The sequence below is a fragment of the Onychomys torridus genome, chromosome 21 (assembly GCF_903995425.1).
Source record: "Onychomys torridus chromosome 21, mOncTor1.1, whole genome shotgun sequence".
Classification (NCBI taxonomy): Eukaryota; Metazoa; Chordata; class Mammalia; order Rodentia; family Cricetidae; genus Onychomys; species Onychomys torridus.
In genome coordinates this window covers 6316874-6336448 of record NC_050463.1, presented here as the reverse complement: position 1 = coordinate 6336448, position 19575 = coordinate 6316874, and the positions used below count along the sequence as shown (strand labels likewise).

Below are 19575 nucleotides of genomic sequence, written 5' to 3'. Positions count from 1 at the left end.
CCACACTGAGCCGATGGGGCACCTGCAAAACCAAGCAGTCACTACCTCATAAGCTGTCACCCCCTCTGGCTCCTCCAGGTCCCCTGAGTAAGGCCCTTGTCTCTCACAGTCTGTCTGTGCTGCAGCCCCCAAAGGGCACCCTTGAGCACTGAGTTAAGTCCCAACCATCCCTCCTCTACCCATAGCCCTTTATGGTTCCAACTTCCTTCTCCACAGGGTCAAGACCCAAGTCCTCCCTAAACTCCAAGAGGCCCTGCTCACCCTGCCCCCACCCCTCCCAGACTCCCGGTCCCCTCATTCTGTCCTTCCCTGTGCTCAAGCCACAGGGACCTCCATCCTGCCCCAGGCCCTTTGCACTCATGTCTACCACCTCACATAAGTTAATTAATGACTGACTACCTTGCTTCCTACGTGTTGCTTTTCGACTAGTGAGTGCTCAGCCACAGGGGAGACATCTGTATGGCCACCACCCCAAGGCTCAAGGGAGAAGGAGTGGAAAGGGGAGCTGCAAAATGCTGTCTCCCGGGCGTGACATGAGGGCTCTGCTCATGAACTCAAGACATTCCCACAGGCAACAGTAATGACGAAGTGGATTAAAAAGAACAGGTAAGTGGGGAGAATGTGAAGGGGGTCCGGGAGTCTGGGAGCCTAGGGGAAGTAAGGGGGAATTGAGGGTGGGTACGACCAAGAGAGAGTGCAAACATGTAGGAAACTGTCAAAGAATATTAATATATACAGTGGAAAAGATACTCTGCCTTTACAGTTGTTTTTCCTTTTATTACATTTATTTGCTCAGTGTGTGTGTGTGTGTGTGTGTGTGAAGACACATGTGGGGCACAGTACATGTGTGGAGGTCAGAGGACATGAGGGAGGGAGTCTGTTCTCCATCCACCATGTTGGTCCCAGGGGTTGACCTCAGATCCTCAGGCTTGGCAGCAATCACCTTAGTCCACTGAGCTCTCTCACCCCCCTCCCCCCCCCCGTTTTTTTTCTTTTAATCTTTGCTGTGAATACCATGTGTTGGTGCATGTTTGGGTGTGAATGTTGGTGCACACACACTGTGGCCCACGTGCTGAGGTCACAGGACAAGCTCAGGGTGGGTCCCTCTTCACACCACTCAAGGCAGGGTCCTTCTCTTGCTCCTGGCCAGCTGGTTCCTGAGCTTCCAGGATTGTCTCTGCCTCCCACCTCATCCTAGGAGCACTGAGAATAATGAGCCCAGGCTACCTCCTCCTGCTTTAAGTGTGTTAAGGGGATTTGAACTCAGGTCCTCTCATTTGCATAGCACACACTTGACTGAGCTGTCTCCTGGGCCTCCAAATGTTTTTCCCCCCCTGAGGTATTCCCAAATTTCAAACCACAGCCCTTCTCCACTCTTCCCTGTCCTTTTCCTTTCTTCAAACTCTGGTACCCAATAAACCTGACAATTATCATATAGCCCACCTTCCCTGCTCTGAGTTCCCCCTTCGAGTTAAAGCCACCATTGCCCTTTCCTGTCATCCATTAATTCATTTTTTTTAAACAAATATTTACTGCCCTCCTGAGCACACTTATTATTTAGCTCCTATTATTAGGAGCTAAAACTACCTTGGCAAGGAAACCTCTCTCCGATTTAGCCTACCAGGTTCAAGGGGGCTCCCCTCCAGCTCCGCCTTTTCATCCTTGTGGCCACTAGGGAGCGCTAGACCGCTTCCCTGGACCAGCCTGAGTCTGATTTACATAGCGGGGAGATCGGGAAGAGGTGGGCACAGCCTGGAAACCCTCCCTTTTGCAACTCTGCAGGCGAGGACAGTTTCCATCCCCTATTTTTGGCATCTGTGACTTCCTACGCGTCCTCTCCCTCTTCTGTAAACTGGGTAACAATTTACTTTCTCTGCACACGGTCAGGGTCGGAGACAGAGGGGGCGGTCAGGCTGTGAAAACGAGACTGGAGAGTACCCACTAGGACTCTAAATTCAAATTCCATCCCCACCACTCCCAAGCCGAGGTATATTTGCACTAATGGCTTGGCTGCCCCACCCCGTGCCTCAGTTTCTCCACTGGGAAAATGGGGGTGGGTGACGTGAATAGTACCCATCTCATTCCTAGAGGGATGTGAGTGAAAATTAACCCGTTGAGGCAGGGCTAGCAAGCTGAATTGTCTTGGTATACAGTAGGTGTTCAATAAGTGCTGCCGCTATTATATAGAATACTTTAAAGAATCTCATATCCCAGGCTGGCCTTGAATACAATGTAGCTAAGGCTGACTAAACTGATCCTCCTGCCTCCACCTCCTGAGTGCTATAGTGAATGGTGTGCGTCTCTACACCTCGTTTAGACCGCGCTGGCCTTGGAACGCAGTTCGTGCATGCTGGGCCAGCGCTCTTCCCATTGAACCCCTGCCACAGCCTGACTTCCTAGTGAGCTTTGAGTAAACGTGGCCTTTTAACAAACGTAGTATTGCCTCTCTTGACGAAGATTTCCCCAATTTCCTCTACCTCGACTCCAGGCATCAGGATCGAGCCCACCGCCAACCTGAGAAATCATCAGAACCCTCCGTCCTCATTCTGGTCCCAAACTCCCGCCCGACTCCATCTTTGATGGAGACTGTCTCCTTTTCCCACAGGTCTCTCAACTCCAAACCCGGGGTGGAGGACCGGCCTGGAGGAAGCAGTAGGTGTGATGTCACAGCCCAGGGCTGCCCTGAACTGACCTGGATCCCTGGGGATTTGGAGAGACACTCTCAACTTGGCCAGGTCCTAGAAAGACATGGCATGCGGTAAAAGTCATTCTAGAGGTTGAGGCTGGGGCTCAGTGGGGAGCGCTCTCCAGCGTGCACGAGGCCAGGGGTTCAGTCCTGAACCAGATATGGCATAAACCAGATATGGCACCAGGGGTTCAGTCCCTGGCACCGCATAAACCAGATATGGCAATGCACAGCTGTCATCCCAGCACTCGGGAGGTGAAGACTGGAGAATCAGGAGTCCAAGGCCGTTCTCAGATACACAGCTGAGTGCTATAAAAGGGGGGGGGGGTAGCAAGGAAAGGGAAGAAGAATCTCGAACCAAAGTACTAAGTGGGGCGTGGCCGTGAGCAGAAGGGGGGCCTGTCTAAAGAGCAGGGCAACTTTGAGTTGTTAAGGACGAGGAGTCTTTAGAGAATAAGACGCGCGCGCGCGCGCGTATACACACCACACACACACACACACAACACACACACACACACACACACACACAGGCACAGGGGCCCGGCTACACGAAAACACAGGTTCCAAGGGGGCGGGGTGAGCGCCTGGGAGGTTCCTTTGGGGGCGGGGCCTGCAGGGAGGGGAGGGGCTGAAGGGGCGGGGCCAGGTGCCGGGGCGGGGCTCCAGCCAGGTGCAGCGCCTGCGAGGCTCTGGGCCTGGCTGACACGAGCACACCGCGCTCCTCGGCTGCTGAGCCCCTAGATTGAGTCCCTTCGGATACCCCAGAGTCTGGCCCAGGTGAGTGAGGGCGTGGTCTCTGGTAGATTCAGGGGTCCCTACTGATCCGGGTGGGGTCGTCAGCCCTCAGGGAGAACCCGAGGATCCATCTAAGAGAGTCTGCAGCGGGGCGGGGGGCGCGGAAGAAGTCTCCAAGTGAGTGGCTGCGCGTCATGCGTGTCCGGGTACCCGGGTGTGCCTTGGGTGGCCCTCGCGCAGCTCCCAGCGTGTTTCCTGCTCTCTGCGGAAACACTCTTGGCTTCCACTTTCGTGTACGCCATCGCAAATCCGGATCTGCCCCTCCCTGGCTGGCTGGCTGGCTCCAAACCCTTCCTAAAGTCGCTTGTGGTCACTGGTTTAAAATGGGGTGCGCCCCTTACTGTGAAGTCTTCCTTCCTGGTCTCCTTGCCTTTCTCTCTGGTCCGCCCTCGCTTGCATCAGCATCTTGGTCCTGTGAAAACGTCAAAAAGCAGCCTGTCTAACCATCTCACCCTCATCCCCACTACACCACACCACCCGGGCATCCCAAAGCTCTGCCTTGCTGCCTCAGCCTGAACCTAGGTCTCAACTCCCAGGTCCTTACCTCTTGGAAAGGGCCTTTTGTTCTTAAAGAACAGCAGCCCCTGATGGCCCAGCTGATAAAAGGCGCTTATCCCTGAAGCCTCCTAGCCTGAGTTCCTTCCTGGAACTCTCATGAAGACAGAACGTGTCCACTGACCTCCACCCTCGAATCTTGGCACTCCCGCACACAATAAAATTTAAATTAAAAAAGAGTCCTGCCCCTCTATCCTTCCTTACAGAAATCTTTCTGTTTCACTACTTCGTTCATCTGTTGGTTGTTGGTTGTAGCTGAGGATGGGGTAATTGGGGGTCCAGGGTCTATCTAGGACAGGTTGGTACCCAGTAGGTCGGTTTTTGTTTTTGTTTTTGTTTTTTTTAAGATTTACTTATTTATTATGTATACATAAGAGGGCACCAGCTCTCATTACAGATGGTTGTGAGCCTCCATGTGGGTGCTGGTAATTGAACTCAGGACCTCTGGAAGAGCAGTCGGTGCTCTTAACCTCTGAGCCATCTCTCCAGCCCCCCAGTAGGTCTTAAATCACTCTATCAGCCAGGGTCGAAGGTGAGACCCCCAGAACCCCAACTCCACCTGCGTCTGTGAGGTGTCTGCTGGCGACTGCACCCCTGAACATGTGTGCCGCTGTACAGAGACACACGAGACCCACAGACCTTACTCAAGTTTTCCTGGCCCCTTCTCTGGTTCCCCTCCCCTGCCCAAATGAATTATCCTCCAAAAGACCCAGAGGACAGCTTCCTTGACCTGGGGCTGACTTGTCCCCTCCTTGAGCTCCCCAAACTTGAACCAGAGCTTGGTCCTGCCTCGCCCTCATTCCCGCCGAAGGTTGCTGGAGAAACCGGAATTTGTGAGTCCTGAAGTTCACAACCATAGCCGCGGGCCCCACCCAGGAGACAAACAGGAAGTGTGCACGTTCCAGAGCACACCTGATTTCAGGTGCGCAGTGCCTGTGGCAGCTCCCTCCCCGCCCCGGGGAGCCCCAGGTCTCAGCTGGCGCTGAAGTTGAGGACGCCCCGCCCTCCTTCCAGGAAGCAGTGACTCAGGAGGCAGGAATCTTGTGCATCCCTCTCCACAGCCTCAGCCACTTCTAGACTACCAGATTCTGGAGACAGGTAGACAGACAGACACACAGATACAAAGATCAATCGTTCAATCATTGGATGGATGGATGGATGGATGGATGGATGGATGGATGGATGGATGGATGGATAGACAGACAGACAGACAGACAGATAGATAGATAGATAGATAGATAGATAGACAGAAAAAGTAGCCAGCCCTCCTTCTCACCCAAGGTTATTTTTCTAACCGATATTTGATACACAAGCTGGGACCTGTGGAATAATGTCTGAGATCTAAAATCTCGGCTCTAAAACTAACAAAAAAGCTGAGTTTCCAAATACAAGGAGAAACTCAAAATGTAAAATCGCCATTTGCAGATCAGTCTCCAAGACTGACTGTTAAACCACGGTGAATGCGGGAACTGGGCAGGAGGGTGGGGCTGCTGGTCAGTAGTAGAGAGCTCAATTAGCTTACATGAAACCCTAGGTTCCATCCACAGCACAGCACCAAATAAACCCAGCCTAGGGGTTCAGGCCTATCACCCCAACACTGGGCAGCTGAAGACAAAAGGATCAGGAGTTCAAAGTCATCCTGGGCTATATATATAGTGAGTTCCAGGCCAGCCTGGGCTACATGTGACCATCAAAACAAACAAACATTGTGTCCTGTTGGAGAGTGATATATATGTGACATACTGCACCTTGGCCAGGAGCCCACATATGTTCAGTTGTCAGTGTGAGATGACTCTAACTTTATTATTTGATTTTAATTTTACTGTTTGGAATTTTTTTTCAGATTAGATCTCACTCTGTAGCCCAAGCTAGCCTTGACTCATGACCCTCCTATATCAGCCTCCAAAGTGCTGAGTTTATAGACATATGCAGCTGTACCCAAATTAAATAATGGTAACTGAAGTAAACAAGCTACTTATGGCCAATTTTATGTATGTATTTGTTATTTCTATATATACATTGTTTTTCCTTTATGTGTGTGTGTCAGCCCACAGTGGGTGGTGCCACCCCTACACAAGTGGACCTGGCTATATAAGAAGTCAGTGAGCAAGCCAGTAACCAGTGTTCCTATGTGGTTTCTGCTTCAGTTAATATATATATAGTATGCGTATGAGAGAAAGAGAAAGTTGGTGTGTGTCTGTATGTGTGTGTCTGTGTGTCTGAATGTGTGCCACATGGGGGGTGTGGATGTGTGTGTCTCTGTGTCTGTGTCTGTGTGTCTGTGTCTGTATGTAAGTGTCTGTGTGTCTGAATGTGTGCCACCTAGGGGTGGGGATGTGGATGTGTGTGGATGTCTGAAGAAGTTGTGGAATCCCCTGGAGCTGAGGTTACAAGCTGTTGTGGGTTGCAATGTGGATGCTGGGATCTGAACTCAGGTCCTCTGTAAAAATACTCTGCACTCTTGACTGCTGGGCCCTCTCTCCCACCCTCTGCCTGCATTCCTGCCTTGACTTCCCTCGGGGATGGAGTGTGACCCAGAAGTGTAACCCAAGTCAATCCTCTCCTCCCTGAAGCTGCTTGTGATCAGTGTTTCCTTACGACAACAGAATAGCAGACTAGAGCAAATGTAGATCATTTTGTTCTATGTAATATATACTAACGTATAAATAAGTGTACTCATTTATATACAGAAATTTCTCATCTGAGCTGGAAGCTGTAGCTAAGTAATAGAATTCATGCTTCTCTTGAGCAGAACCCTGGGTCAACCCCCAGTGTGAAATGAGGCCTACACTATTAATCCTGAGATATTTAAGGCTGGGAGGTAGCTCAGTGTCTGTACCTGCTGGGCACCTAGGACAGGTTAAAACCCCAGCACCACACACACACACACACACACACACACACACACATTAGCTGTGCATACTGGCACACACCTTTAATCCCAACACTCAGGAGGCAGAAGCAGGCAGATCTCTGTAATTTCCAGGCTAGTCGAATGCATAGCCAGTTCCAGGCCAGCCAGGGCTGCACAGTGTGTACATGCATGCAAATATGGCTGTGAATTACTTTTCTAATTTATCATATGTGCTCATATTATATGTGTATGTATGTATGTATGTGTGGATGGATGGATGGATGGATGGATGGATGGATGGATGGATGTGTCTCATTTATAATGGCATTTGAGCTATGATACAATGTGGACTCTACACAAAAACCCAGTATAGAATCAGACTAGATGTCCATCAACACATGGATGGGAAAGATATGTGACTCAGCAATCAAGAAGTGGAGGCAAGAGTTTAGGGCCAGCTGGGCTATATGATATCCAAAGGAAAAAAATTGGAGAGGAATAAAGGGTGTGTGTGTGTGTGTGTGTGTGTGTGTGTGTGTGTGTGTGTGTGTTATACAGCTATAAAGAAAAAATATGCAGGAAAATAGATGGAACTGGAAATTGTCCTCTTCATTAAAATAAACCAGACCCAGAAAAACAAATACTGTTTTCTCTCACATGTAAAATACATATAATCAAGTAGTTATATGTACACACAGACACATATATGACATGAAAGTAAAAGGCAAACTATTTAGAAGTGAAGCAGAACCAACACCATGGGGGTGTGCAGACAGAAGAGGGTAATGGGGAGCTGGAGGTCAGCTTCCTCGGGAAAGAGTGCTTGCACAAGTGTCCCCTGCCCCAAGGAAAATGCTGACTGTGGCCACACATTGCAGTAAGTCCAGCTGTGGACGGGCAGAGACAGGCAGGACTGGGGAGCTTGGGAGCCTAGCCAAAATGGCAATCTTCCAGTTCACTAGGAACCCCGCATCAAGGAATATGGGAAAGAACAATAGCCACCCAACATCCTCTGGCCTCAGCACACGCCTGAGGGTGCAAACACCTGTACACACACACACACACGTGCACACACACACACACATGTGCACACACCAAATGTGCATAATTATTTGAACAATAGAGAGGAGATGGGGTGAGTATGGGCGGAATGTATTATAAAGGCATGAAGATGTCATGGTGAAATTCACTGTTCTGTGTGCTGAGTGTGTGCTTGTTCTGGCTTTATTCCTGTTGTTCTCTGTTGCTGGGATAAGACACTGACCAAAAGCGGCTTAGGAGCAGCCAGGGCTTTACAGCGGCTGCCAGGTCACAGTCCATCCCTGAGGGGAGTCAGGGCAAGAACACAAGCAGGAGCTTGTGGCAAAAAAGATGGAGGAACACGTTTGCTGGCTCGCACACAGACCCATGCTAGCTAGCATCCTCATGGAGCCCAGCGCCACCTTCCCAGGGATGAAGTGTGCCACCCCCAGGGGGCTGCGCCCTTCCACACAATTAACAATGAGGACAATCTCTGACACATAAGTCTGATCATGACAAACCCTCACCCTTCCAAGGTGACTCTATGATGTGTAAAGTTGACAGTTAAAACCAACTAGAGCAAAGCTAGAATGAATGAATGAATGAATGAATGAATGAATGAATGAATGGGACTGCCACTTTCAAAACTAAGATAAGGATGAAAGGAGAAGACCCAGCCCTTCAGTGTGCAGGACTTATTGCTCCCATCTTGCAGATGTGAAAGACTGAGGCAGGGCGAATGTGCAGAGCTCAGCCCTGATGCCCTCCACCAAGAACTCCATGCAGGTGCCACAGGATAAAGACGACCTTGCCTGCCAGCCTTGGTACCACAGTCAGCTGTCTCGACAGGTATGGATGGGCCCTGCAGGATAGTGGGAAGACTCCCACACTGATGTGGGAAATCCTGGGCCTGTGGGGGCAGGTGGGATGGAGGACTGGACACTCTTGAAGCTTGGCTAAGTGGGAGCTGTCAGATGAGCTGAAATCATCCCCGTTTCCTGGGATACCCCTGAGGATGATAATGGAGATTGAACAGCCCCTCTGTGCCCTCTCTGACCCCTGCTGTCTCCCACTCTGGCCCCATCTCTCCCCTGGCACTTCCTTTGAAGTTGAACCACCTTGCCTCCATCTCCTTAGTGTCACATAATCAAGAGACCCGGGACCTCAATAAACAATAATACAATAAACAAAATACAATAAAAATATGGCAAACAGAGAGCTAAGTGATTGCCCAGGAATCAGACATGCTGAGACCAGATCCTAGCCTCACGATTCACATTTTATGGGGCTATGGACAATGTATTTGAATCCTTGGAGGCCCAGTTTCCCAATCTATAGAGTGGGGATCAAAAAATTCCTCTCAAGTTTGGTGCGGTGGCGCACACCTGTAAATCCAGCACTCAGGAGGCAGAGGCAGGCAGATCTCTAGGTTAAAAGCCAGCCTGGGCTACACAGTGAGTTCCAGATCAGCCAGGGCTACATAGAGAGACCTCGTCAAAATAAGAAATAAAATACTTCTTAGAGTCTGGTAACATAAACACCTACAACCTCAACACTCCAGAAGCTCTGCAGTTCAAGGTCACCCTGGGTTACAAAGAGTTTATCTCAAAAAAAAGTCAGTAATTCTGGGTTCCTGACCCAGGAGTAGAAGAACACTGACCTGGAATGCCTCAGTTTGGGGCTGGGGGCGTGGTCAGGGTGGAGCCCCGCCTAGAATCCCCCAGTGAGGGGCTGGGGGCGTGGTCGGGGTGGAGCCCCGCCTAGAATCCCCAGTGAGGGGCTGGGGGCGTGGTCGGGGTGGAGCCCCGCCTAGAATCCCCAGTGAGGGGCTGGGGGCGTGTTCAGGGTGGAGCCCCTACTCCATGGTGAATTTTGCAGGCAGTGGGAGGGGAGGGTTCTGGAAGCATGCCACCTATTCTGCATCCTCAGGAAGCTGAAGCCCTTCTACTGCAAGATGGCGACTTCCTCGTGCGTGCCTCAGAGTCCCGAGGGGGCCACCCCGTGATCTCCTGCCGTTGGCGAGGCAAGACCCTACATTTTGAGGTGTTCCGCGTGGCGCTGCGGCCCAGGCCTGGTCGCCCGCAGGCCCTCTTTCAGCTAGAAGATGAGAGGTTTGCCAGCATGTCTGCCCTGGTCCACAGTTACGTGACCCACAGGCGACCACTGTCCCAAGCCACGGGAGCTGTGGCCTCCAGGCCTGTGAGTCGTCAGAGGCTGCTGACGCGTAGCTTCAGTGAGGATGTGCTCACAGACAACCGAGATGCCACCAGGCCTCTCAGGTACTCAGGATTGAGCCTTCTTCTACCTTACATTTCAGGCAGGGAGGGTCTCATGCAGCCCAGGCTGGCCTCAAACTCATCGTGTAGTGGAGGATGACCCTGAACTGCTGATCTCCTGCCTCTGCCTCTGCCAGTCCAGTGGCAGGATTAGGAACCAAGAAATGCCATCACTGAAGTGGCCGGCAGGTGCATGGGATTGGCTGGTGGCATTTTCTCCCCTCTGGCTGGACTCACAGCCCTTTGCACTCTGTCTCCTAGGCCTAGGAAGTGGAGTTCCAGCCAGCCTGCCGATTTGGACCATTCAGGAAGGGGCAAAGATGGCACCAGGGCAGGTGAGGGGCCCCCAGGGCCACGGTGTCTCGGAGATTGGTTCCACCATTCTCCCAAGTGTGTTCAGGCCCTTGATCCACCTCTGGGGACCTTGGTTTCTTGTTCTGGTTAGTTGAGAGCCACTTGATACTGACACAGGGTCCTAAGTGTGTACTCGTGTGTGTGTGTGTGTGTGTGTGTGTGTGTGTGTGTGTGTGTGCGCGCGCGCGCATCAGGCCTGGGTCTAGGTCATAAGTGAGTATTACCATGTTTATGCATCAAGCATCAAGCTTGGGTCATAAGTGTGTATTCATGTGTGTGTATCAGCCCAGCTACATGAGAGGCCAAGACAGAAGGATTTCCAATTCAAGGAAACCTATCCTACACTGTCCTACACTAACCTACACTGTCCTACACTGTCCTACACTAACCTACACTGTCCTACACTGTCCTACACTAACCTACACTGTCCTACACTGTCCTACACTGTCCTACACTAACCTACACTGTCCTACACTGTCCTACACTGTCCTACACTAACCTACACTGTCCTACACTGTCCTACACTAACCTACACTGTCCTACACTGTCCTACACTGTCCTACACTGTCCTACACTGTCCTACACTAACCTACACTGTCCTACACTATCCTACACTGTCCTACACTAACCTACACTGTCCCACACTGTCCCACACTATCCTACACTGTCCTACACTAACCTACACTGTCCTACACTGTCCTACACTAACCCACACTGTCCTTCACTGTCTTCCACTAACCTACACTGTCCTACACTAACCTACACTGTCCTACACTGTCCTACACTGTCCTACACTGTCCTACACTAACCTACGCTATCCTACACTGTCCTACACTGTCCTACACTAACCTACACTGTCCTACACTGTCCTACACTGTCCTACACTGTCCTACACTGTCCTACACTAACCTACACTGTCCTACACTGTCCTACACTGTCCTACACTATCCTACACTAACCTACACTAACCTACACTATCCTTCACTGTCCTACACTAACCTACACTGTCCTACACTGTCCTACACTAACCTACACTGTCCCACACTATCCTACACTGTCCTACACTAACCTACACTGTCCCACACTGTCCCACACTGTCCTACACTGTCCTACACTAACCTACACTGTCCTACACTGTCCTACACTAACCCACACTGTCCTTCACTGTCTTCCACTAACCTACACTGTCCTACACTAACCTACACTGTCCTACACTGTCCTACACTGTCCTACACTGTCCTACACTAACCTACGCTATCCTACACTGTCCTACACTAACCCACACTGTCCTACACTAACCTACGCTATCCTACACTGTCCTACACTGTCCTACACTAACCTACACTGTCCTACACTATCCTACACTGTCCTACACTGTCCTACACTAACCTACACTGTCCTACACTGTCCTACACTAACCTACACTAACCTACACTATCCTACACTGTCCTACACTAACCTACACTGTCCTACACTAACCTACACTATCCTACACTATCCTTCACTGTCCTACACTAACCTACACTGTCCTACACTAACCTACACTGTCCCACACTGTCCCACACTGTCCCACACTGTCCTACACTAACCTACACTGTCCTACACTGTCCTACACTGTCCTACACTGTCCTACACTGTCCTACACTGTCCTACACTGTCCTACACTAACCTACACTGTCCCACACTGTCCCACACTGTCCTACACTGTCCTACACTAACCTACACTGTCCTACACTGTCCTACACTGTCCTACACTGTCCTACACTGTCCTACACTAACCTACACTGTCCCACACTGTCCCACACTGTCCCACACTGTCCTACACTGTCCTACACAGTCCTACACTAACCTACACAGTCCCACACTGTCATACACTAACCTACACTGTCCTACACTGTCCTACACTAACCCACACTGTCCTACACTGTCCTACACTAACCTACACTGTCCTACACTGTCCTACACTATCCTACACTGTTCTACACTAACCTACACTAATTTACACTATCCTTCACTGTCCTACACTAACCTACACTGCCCTACACTAACCTACACTGTTCCACACTGTCCCACACTGTCCTACACTGTCCTACACTAACCTACACTATCCTACACTAACCTACGCTATCCTACACTGTCCTACACTATCCTTCACTGTCCTACACTAACCTACACTGTCCTACACTGTCCTACACTAACCCACACTGTCCTACACTGTCCTACACTAACCTACACTGTCCTACACTAACCTACACTGTCCTACACTGTCCTACACTTACCTACACTGTCCTACACTGTCCTACACTGTCCTACACTGTCCTACACGGTCCTACACTGTTCTACACTAACCTACACTAACCTAAACTATCCTACACTATCCTTCACTGTCCTACACTAACCTACACTGTCCTACACTAACCTACACTGTCCCACACTGTCCCACACTGTCCTACACTAACCCACACTGTCCTACACTAACCTATGCTATCCTACACTGTCCTACACTAACCTACACTGTCCTACACTGACCTACACTGTCCTACACGGACCTACACTGTCCTACACTAACCTACACTGTCCTACACTGTCCTACACTGTCCTACACTAACCTACACTAACCTACACTAACCTACACTATCCTACACTGTCCTACACTAACCTACACTGTCCTACACTGTCCTACACTAACCTACACTGTCCTACACTATCCTACACTGTCCTACACTAACCTACACTGTCCCACACTGTCCCACAGTATCCTTCACTGTCCTACACTAACCTACACTGTCCTACACTAACCTACACTGTCCTACACTGTCCTACACTGTCCTACACTGTCCTACACTGTCCTACACTAACCTACGCTATCCTACACTGTCCTACACTAACCCACACTGTCCTACACTAACCTACGCTATCCTACACTGTCCTACACTGTCCTACACTAACCTACACTGTCCTACACTGACATACACTGTCCTACACTGTCCTACACTAACCTACACTGTCCTACACTGTCCTACACTGTCCTACACTAACCTACACTAACCTACACTATCCTTCACTGTCCTACACTAACCTACACTGTCCTACACTGTCCTACACTAACCTACACTATCCTACACTATCCTACACTATCCTACACTAACCTACACTATCCTTCACTGTCCTACACTAACCTACACTGTCCTACACTAACCTACACTGTCCCACACTGTCCCACACTGTCCTACACTGTCCTACACTAACCTACACTGTCCTACACTGTCCTACACTGTCCTACACTGTCCTACACTAACCTACACTGTCCCACACTGTCCCACACTGTCCCACACTGTCCTACACTAACCTACACTAACCTACACTGTCCTACACTGACCTACACTGTCCTACACTGTCCTACACTGACCTACACTGTCCTACACTAACCTACACTGTCCCACACTGTCCCACACTGTCCTACACTGTCCTACACTGTCCTACACTGTCCTACACTGTCCTACACTAACCTACACTGTCCTACACTGTCCTACACTAACCTACACTGTCCTACACTGTCCTACACTAACCCACACTGTCCTTCACTGTCCTACACTAACCTACACTGTCCTACACTGTCCTACACTATCCTACACTGTCCTACACTAACCTACACTAATCTACACTATCCTTCACTGTCCTACACTAACCTACACTGCCCTACACTAACCTACACTGTTCCACACTGTCCCACACTGTCCTACACTGTCCTACACTAACCTACACTATCCTACACTAACCTACGTTATCCTACACTGTCCTACACTATCCTTCACTATCCTACACTAACCTACACTGTCCTACACTGTCCTACACTGTCCTACACTAACCCACACTGTCCTTCACTGTCCTACACTAACCTACACTGTCCTACACTAACCTACACTGTCCTACACTGTCCTACACTAACCTACACTAATCTACACTATCCTTCACTGTCCTACACTAACCTACACTGTCCTACACTAACCTACACTGTTCCACAGTGTCCCACACTGTCCTACACTGTCCTACACTAACCTACACTATCCTACACTAACCTACGCTATCCTACACTGTCCTACACTAACCTACACTGTCCTACACTAACCTACACTGTCTGACACTGTCCCACACTGTCCTACACTGTCCTACACTAACCTACACTAACCTACACTATCCTTCACTGTCCTACACTAACCTACACTGTCCTACACTAACCTACACTGTCCCACACTGTCCCACACTGTCCTACACTGTCCTACACTAACCTACACTGTCCTACACTGTCCTACACTGTCCTACACTAACCTACACTGTCCTACACTGTCCTACACTAACCTACACTGTCCTACACTAACCTACACTGTCCTACACTGTCCTACACTGTCCTACACTGTCCTACACTAACCTACACTAACCTACACTATCCTTCACTGTCCTACACTAACCTACACTGTTCCACACTGTCCCACACTGTCCTACACTGTCCTACACTAACCTACACTGTCCTACACTAACCTACGCTATCCTACACTGTCCTACACTAACCTACACTGTCCTACACTAACCTACACTGTCTGACACTGTCCCACACTGTCCTACACTGTCCTACACTAACCTACACTAACCTACACTATCCTTCACTGTCCTACACTAACCTACACTGTCCTACACTAACCTACACTGTCCCACACTGTCCTACACTGTCCTACACTAACCTACACTGTCCTACACTGTCCTACACTGTCCTACACTGTCCTACACTGTCCTACACTGACCTACACTGTCCTACACTATCCTACACTGTCCTACACTGTCCCACACTGTCCCACACTGTCCCACACTGTCCCACACTGTCCTACACTGTCCTACACTAACCTACACTCACCTACACTGTTCTACCCTACCCACTGAGACCTTCTCTCAAAAAGAGGTGGGAGGGCAGGGGAGATGGCACAGTGGGTCCAGTGTTTGCCACACAAGCTTGAGGACCTGGGTTCGGATCCCCAGAACCCATGTTTTAAAAAGTCAAACATGGTGATGCGTGTTCGTTATCTAGTGCTGGGCAGGTGGAGACAGGAGAATCCCTGGGACTTACTGGGCCAGCAGCTAGACATAGTCAGGAATCCTAGGACAGTGACACAAACCCTTATCAAATCAAATGAAGTCAATGATGCCTGAGGGGCAACACCTAAGATCATCCTCTGAGATCCATACGCATATGCATGCCTAATCACACACACACACACACACACACACACACACGTTCAAATTTAAAATGTAGTATACAGAATGCAGACCATTCCCCAAGCAATGAAGATTTGTTTTCAAGATGGCGAAGGTTGAGAGAGACTTCAGTCTCACTTCCACCCTGCTCTGCTGAGCTGTCTTCTCTAAGCACACCCAGATCCTTCCTTGTCTCAGGAGCGCCCCCTACGTTTGGATCTGCCCTGCACCGGACAGGCAGTGAGCCCACATTGCTGAAGGCCCTGCCTCCCCTGGGATCGATGGCAGACAGTCTCCGAGCCTCTGATGGACAGCTCCACGTGAAGGCTCCCTGCAAACCGCTCCAGACACCCTCCTTGGCCTCTGGACACACCCCAACATACTGTGAACTCCTCCCCCGAGTACCCAGTGCTCAGAGAATGACTCCCAGACCTAGCTGTCCAGAGCCAGAGGCCTGGTGGTGGGAAGCTGAGGAGGAGGAGGAGGAAGAAGGGGACAGATGCTTTGTAAGGCCACAAGCTGAGGTCTCATTTTGCATCCCTGGCCACCCCTCTTGCCTGCTGGGTCCCCAAAATCGGCCCTTGGACCCTATAGTTTTGCACACTCTCCGAAGCTTGTTTGTGGCACACCATCCTGGGAGTACTGCTCTGCACCTGCTGTTGGTGGATTGCCAGGTGGGTACGTGCTAGGGTCCTCCATCAACAAGGGGATAATCTGTGGCTTTTCCTGGGTTGTCGTGAAATGTCTGCTCGCCATAGATAGGGCACCGGCGGCAGAAGAAGGTGATTCCATCTGAGTCTGGTTTAGTGAGTTGGAGAGTTTATGGGGTTACTTCCTGGAGTACATACAGGTGAGAGGTCACTCACAGGAGCATGGTGACTCAAAGGCTGCATCACCTAACAAACCCAATGCTAGCATGCTAGCGTGGGTAACTACTCACAAATGCTGTGTCCCTAGCGCCCCCTGCAGGCTGCTCCAGAAACTATTACCCCTTATGAATCTTGTGAACCTTGTAAGCTTCAGAGACTGCTGAGACTTCCAAGTTTCCTCTACTTCCCTGGCCTTGTCAGTTCCCCTCCCATCCTAGAAGCTTGCTTCCCTGCTCCGTCCAGGAAGGCGTGTTTCCATTAGGAGGAAATGACTTCACCAGAGGAACAGAAGGCAGGCTCCAAGGAATCATCAGCACACTCAGTCTGTTTCACCTTGCTTTGTGTTCTCTTGTCAAGGCTGTCGGCCTGCTGGGAGTGACCAAGAGTCAGAGGAGTGCCATGGGTGTCGCCTCTGGTCTAGAACTACTCACACTTCCTCATGGTCATCTCCTGCGGTTGGAGGTGCTGGAGAGGTGAGGTGTGGGGTGTGACTTCCTAACCCAGTTTCTACCTACATTCCCCATGGTGGAGGGGGCTGGGCAACCCACTTCCTACCCCCTCTCCCATCACAAACTCTCCCACTGTCCCCAGACCCTTGCATTCCACCTCTGCAGGATTGAGACCCTGGCGCTGGCTGGGGCCGTGGCTGTGCTGGGTTGCTCGGGACCCCTGGAGGAGCGCACAGCCGCTCTGAAAGGCCTGGTGGAACTGGCATTGGCGCTGAGGCCAGGAGCCACAGGGGACCTGCTGGGACTGGCTGGGGTCATGGGCGCCCTGCTCATGCCCCAGGTGTGTTGGGATCAGGGATGGGGAGGAAGCCTGGGTGCCGGTGACAGGAAAGAGGGTACTAGTTGTGGCTCCCGTCTCTGTGTCTAGGTATCCAGGTTGGAGAGCACTTGGCGTCATCTCCGGCGGAACCACACGGAGACTGCGCTGGTCTTCGAACAAGAGCTAAAGCCTCTGATGCGGGCTCTGGATGAAAGTACAGGTGAGAGAGAGCCTGGGCCGTGCCTTGCCTGCCTCAGGCTTCTCCTCAGCACCGGGCTCCTGCTCGGCTCCAGGCCCCGCTCCCTGACCTAAATTTCCCCTCTGCCCATTTTAGGCTCCCTGTTTTAGGTTGCCTCCTATGCCATAAGCTCTCCCCCTGCGCCAGCCTCCTTCCCACCTCCAGGATCCTCCCCTGCCAAATGCCTGCTCCATCCTAGGCTTCTCCCTGCTCTAAGCCTAGACTTCTCCCTTGCCTTGTGGTGGTCCCATCCTAGGCCCCTTCCTGAATCCCAAGCACCTTCCCTACCCTAGGCCCTGGCCTGTCCTTCCACCCTCACCCCCACCCCTGCCTTTGACCACGCCCTTGTTACCACCCAGGCTCTGCTGTAAGCCTCATCCCACCGTCCCCAGCCCAGATCCTACCCTTCCCACAGGACCCTGCAACCCAGGAGAGGTGGCCCTGCCACACGTGGGACCAGCAGTGCGCCTGCTAGAGGGCGAGGAGACCTCTGGGCCTCTGGATGAGTCCTGTGACCAGCTGCTGCGCACCCTGCTTGGGGCGCGACAAGTGGCCCGCGATGCACCCCGGTTCCGCAGGGCGGCAGCCCAGCGCCTACAAGGTGAGCAAGGGACCCTTGGAGGCTACTAGCCCAAGCTTTCCAAAGTCTAACCCAACTGGGACGCCACCCCCCCCCGCCCCCCAGGAGGGTCTAACCCTAATCGTGAGTGGCAAATATTGCTCCCCGCAATAAAAGGGACCTCTGAGCCCAGGGAAGCTACACCCAGTGTCCCACCCCAACCTCTGGCCTGGGAAGATCTGGCCCCATTGGGGTCCCCTCCAACATGACTTTCCCCAGTCAAGAGTCACACTTCCCTCACACCTGGGCCCAGCTCAACCCCTAAGACCCTAGTCCTAGGTAATTTCTAAGACCTTAGATGTCCCCACCCTCCAAAGGGGCAGGCTCAGCTCAGCCCAAGGTTTGCCAAGCTGGATGGCCATGTCCTTCAACCCCACCTCCAGGCATAGCCTCTAAGGCAGGGCTCCCTGAATGGTGCACCTAGCCTGGCCACCCTCACGCCCTGCCCTCACCCCTGCAGAGATCAAGGGGCCCCCTACCTCTGCTAACCCCTGCCCAGGCACTCCCCACTGGCTCCAATGGATCAAAGTTCCTAGCACTAAAAGACAGGTATGGGAGAGGCCTGAGCCACACCCCACACCCACACCCCACGGGGACTGACTCTGATTATAGGATTCAGGCCCAGCCCAGAACTATGGGAGGCACTGACCACCAGCTTCCTGCGCCGCTTACTCTGGGGGAGCAAGGGGGCCCAGGCCACCAGAGCCCACCGCCTGGAGAAGTTCCAGCACGTCCTCAACATCCTGTCCCAGCAACTAGAGCCTCAGGGCTGAGAGCCCGGCCCCCATTTTATACTTGAGAGACCCCAAAGAGGCTATTCAAGAGATATATGAAATGAAGTGGTCCACACCCATAACTCCAGCACTTGGAAATGGAGATGGAAGGCTCAGGAGATCAAGGCCAGCCTCAGCTACGTAAGTTTGAGGCCAGACTGGGTTACATGAAAATTATGGGAAAAAATTTTAAAAAGAAAAAAAAAAAAAAAAAAACCGCCCCCTCCCGCAGTCAAAGTTTACAAGAATCTCCCTCTTAAAATGGACCCCAAGAGATTGGGGTGTAAAAGCTGCCTCCTTTTCACCAAAATACCTATTCAGGTACCCAGAGACCAACCTTCACACTCCCGCATGTACCCCTTACTAATCCATGCATACTTTGAGATTTCCAGAAAGCAACCACACGGTGAATGTGTGACTTTTCTAAATAAAAACACCTTACAGATCTGGTATCAACAAAGCTGAGTCTACCTCCTAAGTGCTGTGTGACTCCCAGCAAACCGTCTGTGGTCAGAATAAAG

The 19575-nt window shown here is 51.3% G+C and overlaps 1 protein-coding gene across 1 annotated transcript; it reads left to right on the top strand.

Annotated features, from left to right (window-relative positions):
* The first annotated feature begins 3397 nt into the window (after positions 1-3397).
* On the top strand, positions 3398-19175 carry Sh2d3a (SH2 domain containing 3A). The gene is made up of 10 exons (XM_036171162.1): positions 3398-3463; positions 8626-8759; positions 9840-10189; positions 10448-10521; positions 15986-16461; positions 17014-17129; positions 17271-17445; positions 17533-17644; positions 18078-18263; positions 18894-19175. The coding sequence occupies exons 2-10, from the start codon at positions 8670-8672 to the stop codon at positions 19052-19054; spliced, it is 1740 nt and encodes a 579-aa protein (XP_036027055.1). The 5' UTR covers positions 3398-3463; positions 8626-8669; the 3' UTR covers positions 19055-19175.
* The last annotated feature ends 400 nt before the right edge of the window (positions 19176-19575 follow it).